Source organism: Morone saxatilis, unplaced genomic scaffold, assembly GCF_004916995.1.
Source record: "Morone saxatilis isolate NCDOM2014 unplaced genomic scaffold, NCSU_SB_2.0 Contig9, whole genome shotgun sequence".
Lineage (NCBI taxonomy): Eukaryota > Metazoa > Chordata > Actinopteri > Moronidae > Morone > Morone saxatilis.
Window position 1 is genome coordinate 17,118,544 of NW_023340268.1, and position 1,713 is coordinate 17,120,256.

General features: G+C 45.4%; 1 protein-coding gene across 1 annotated transcript in view; it reads right to left on the reverse strand.

Moving 5' to 3' along the window:
* The window catches only part of trim71 (tripartite motif containing 71, E3 ubiquitin protein ligase), a gene marked incomplete in the record, with an annotated part of 30,430 nt that overhangs the window by 6,044 nt on the left and 22,673 nt on the right, over positions 1–1,713 (reverse strand). The window contains 2 exon segments of the mRNA XM_035681304.1: positions 1–461; positions 691–933. Of these exon segments, the coding sequence (XP_035537197.1) occupies positions 1–461; positions 691–933 (704 nt within the window).

Genomic DNA, 1,713 nt, shown 5'->3' on the forward strand with positions numbered 1-1,713 from the left:
TATCCCTCCTTGTCCACGCTGATGCCCCAGGGACGACACAGCTGACCGTCTCCCTCTCCCTCGCAGCCGAAGGAAGATATTTGGGAGCCTAGGGAGCCATAGCTCCGCCCTGACTTCACGATCACCTTGAAGGGGCTGCCCTGGATGTGCTGGTTGCACACCAACACTGACACAAGGTGCTCACCCTCACTTTTAGGCAGGTAGCTGACGGTGTAAGAGCCATTCTGGTGGTCCGTTACCTCCGCTGCAGACAGGTTGCCATCTGTGACTGACATGACTATCGCAGACATTGTGTCTCCGCCGGAGAGACGCGGCTCACCGTCATGGTCATATCCAATCACAGTGAAGGAGGCGGGCTTGCCACGAAGCGCACTTTTTAGACCCTCACCATGGGCTTTGGTGACTGGGGCGAAGGCTCCGCTGCTGATGAGGCCCATGGACTGGATGGCTATGTACAGTGCCTGTGGGAACCATAATGCAATACACTCAATTGCTTTGTAGTTTTTAAAGGTTTACTTGTAAACTCAGAATAGATAATCACAAGGTTAACCAGTCATAGCACTTACCCTACAACTACTATTATTACATCAGGCCCAGTAAACATAACAATACTTTCAAAGTTTTAAAACCTAACCAAACTTCAGGTGCCACTTGTTTATGAACCATGATCTACAGGGTCTCGGTGCCTACCTGGTCTGGAGGAGTAAACATGAAGCGATCATCCTCTTGGGGCTGCAGTATTCCCCTCAAAGCCTTGAGTTCATGGATCTGGGTGAGCATTCGCTCCCTGGCCAGCAGCACGTCGAGGTGGTGGCCCTCATCCAGCACCTGGCTGACAGCAGCGATGGTGCTGTCCAGCTTGGTCAGACTCTGGTGCAGTTTCTCCACCTGCAGGTACAGAGACTTCGCCTTCAACTGACGGATCTTCTCCACCTGAAAGAAGACACAACAGAATGTTTACCATGATCAAATTGGATTTTATTGTCCAAACACGCATGACAGAGGGATCCATAAAATTACTATTTTTTGTTTTGCTCAGCAGTAATTTACAACCACGTCTTCCACTTTTCCTTTATTTAATTTCACAAGTAAAACTGAATGTGGAATTAAACAGACAATAAGCCTCCAGTTACCTCCATACCACACTGTTACCAGCAGGTATGCCCACAGGGTGGCAGCAATGTGCTGACCATGCCAAGTATGTCAGATATTCAGGCAGAAGAAGAAACTTTGGGTGACATGCAGCTATTTGCCTGCATACCAATTTTAATTTGGCATCAGTCAAGCAGAATGAAGGTAAAGTGAAGAGACCAGAGGTAGCAGAACTAGTTACAGGAGACATTCACTGATATTGATTTGAAATTGACATAAGCCTGATGGGCATAGAGGGGAAATAGTGCATTACAGTGGTAAGATAAAATTGTAGGCGATTGACAAAAAACACATTTATTTCTGTGTAACAAGTATTTAGGACTCCATAAATGGCAACAACTGAATATGGATATTATCTTTACTGGTAACTGAAGAACACACACTAAGTAGATTTGCTCCAGATTGTTGTGTTTTTTATCTGAACCAGCTGTAAGCAACTATTTCAAGTTTCTTTCTTCTGGCCTAAACAATACAACCTAAGACAACAGGATAACAATGTGCCATATTGTATACAAAGTAGTAGACTATTAAGAGAAATAGCGGGTTTGGGGCTAACAAAAA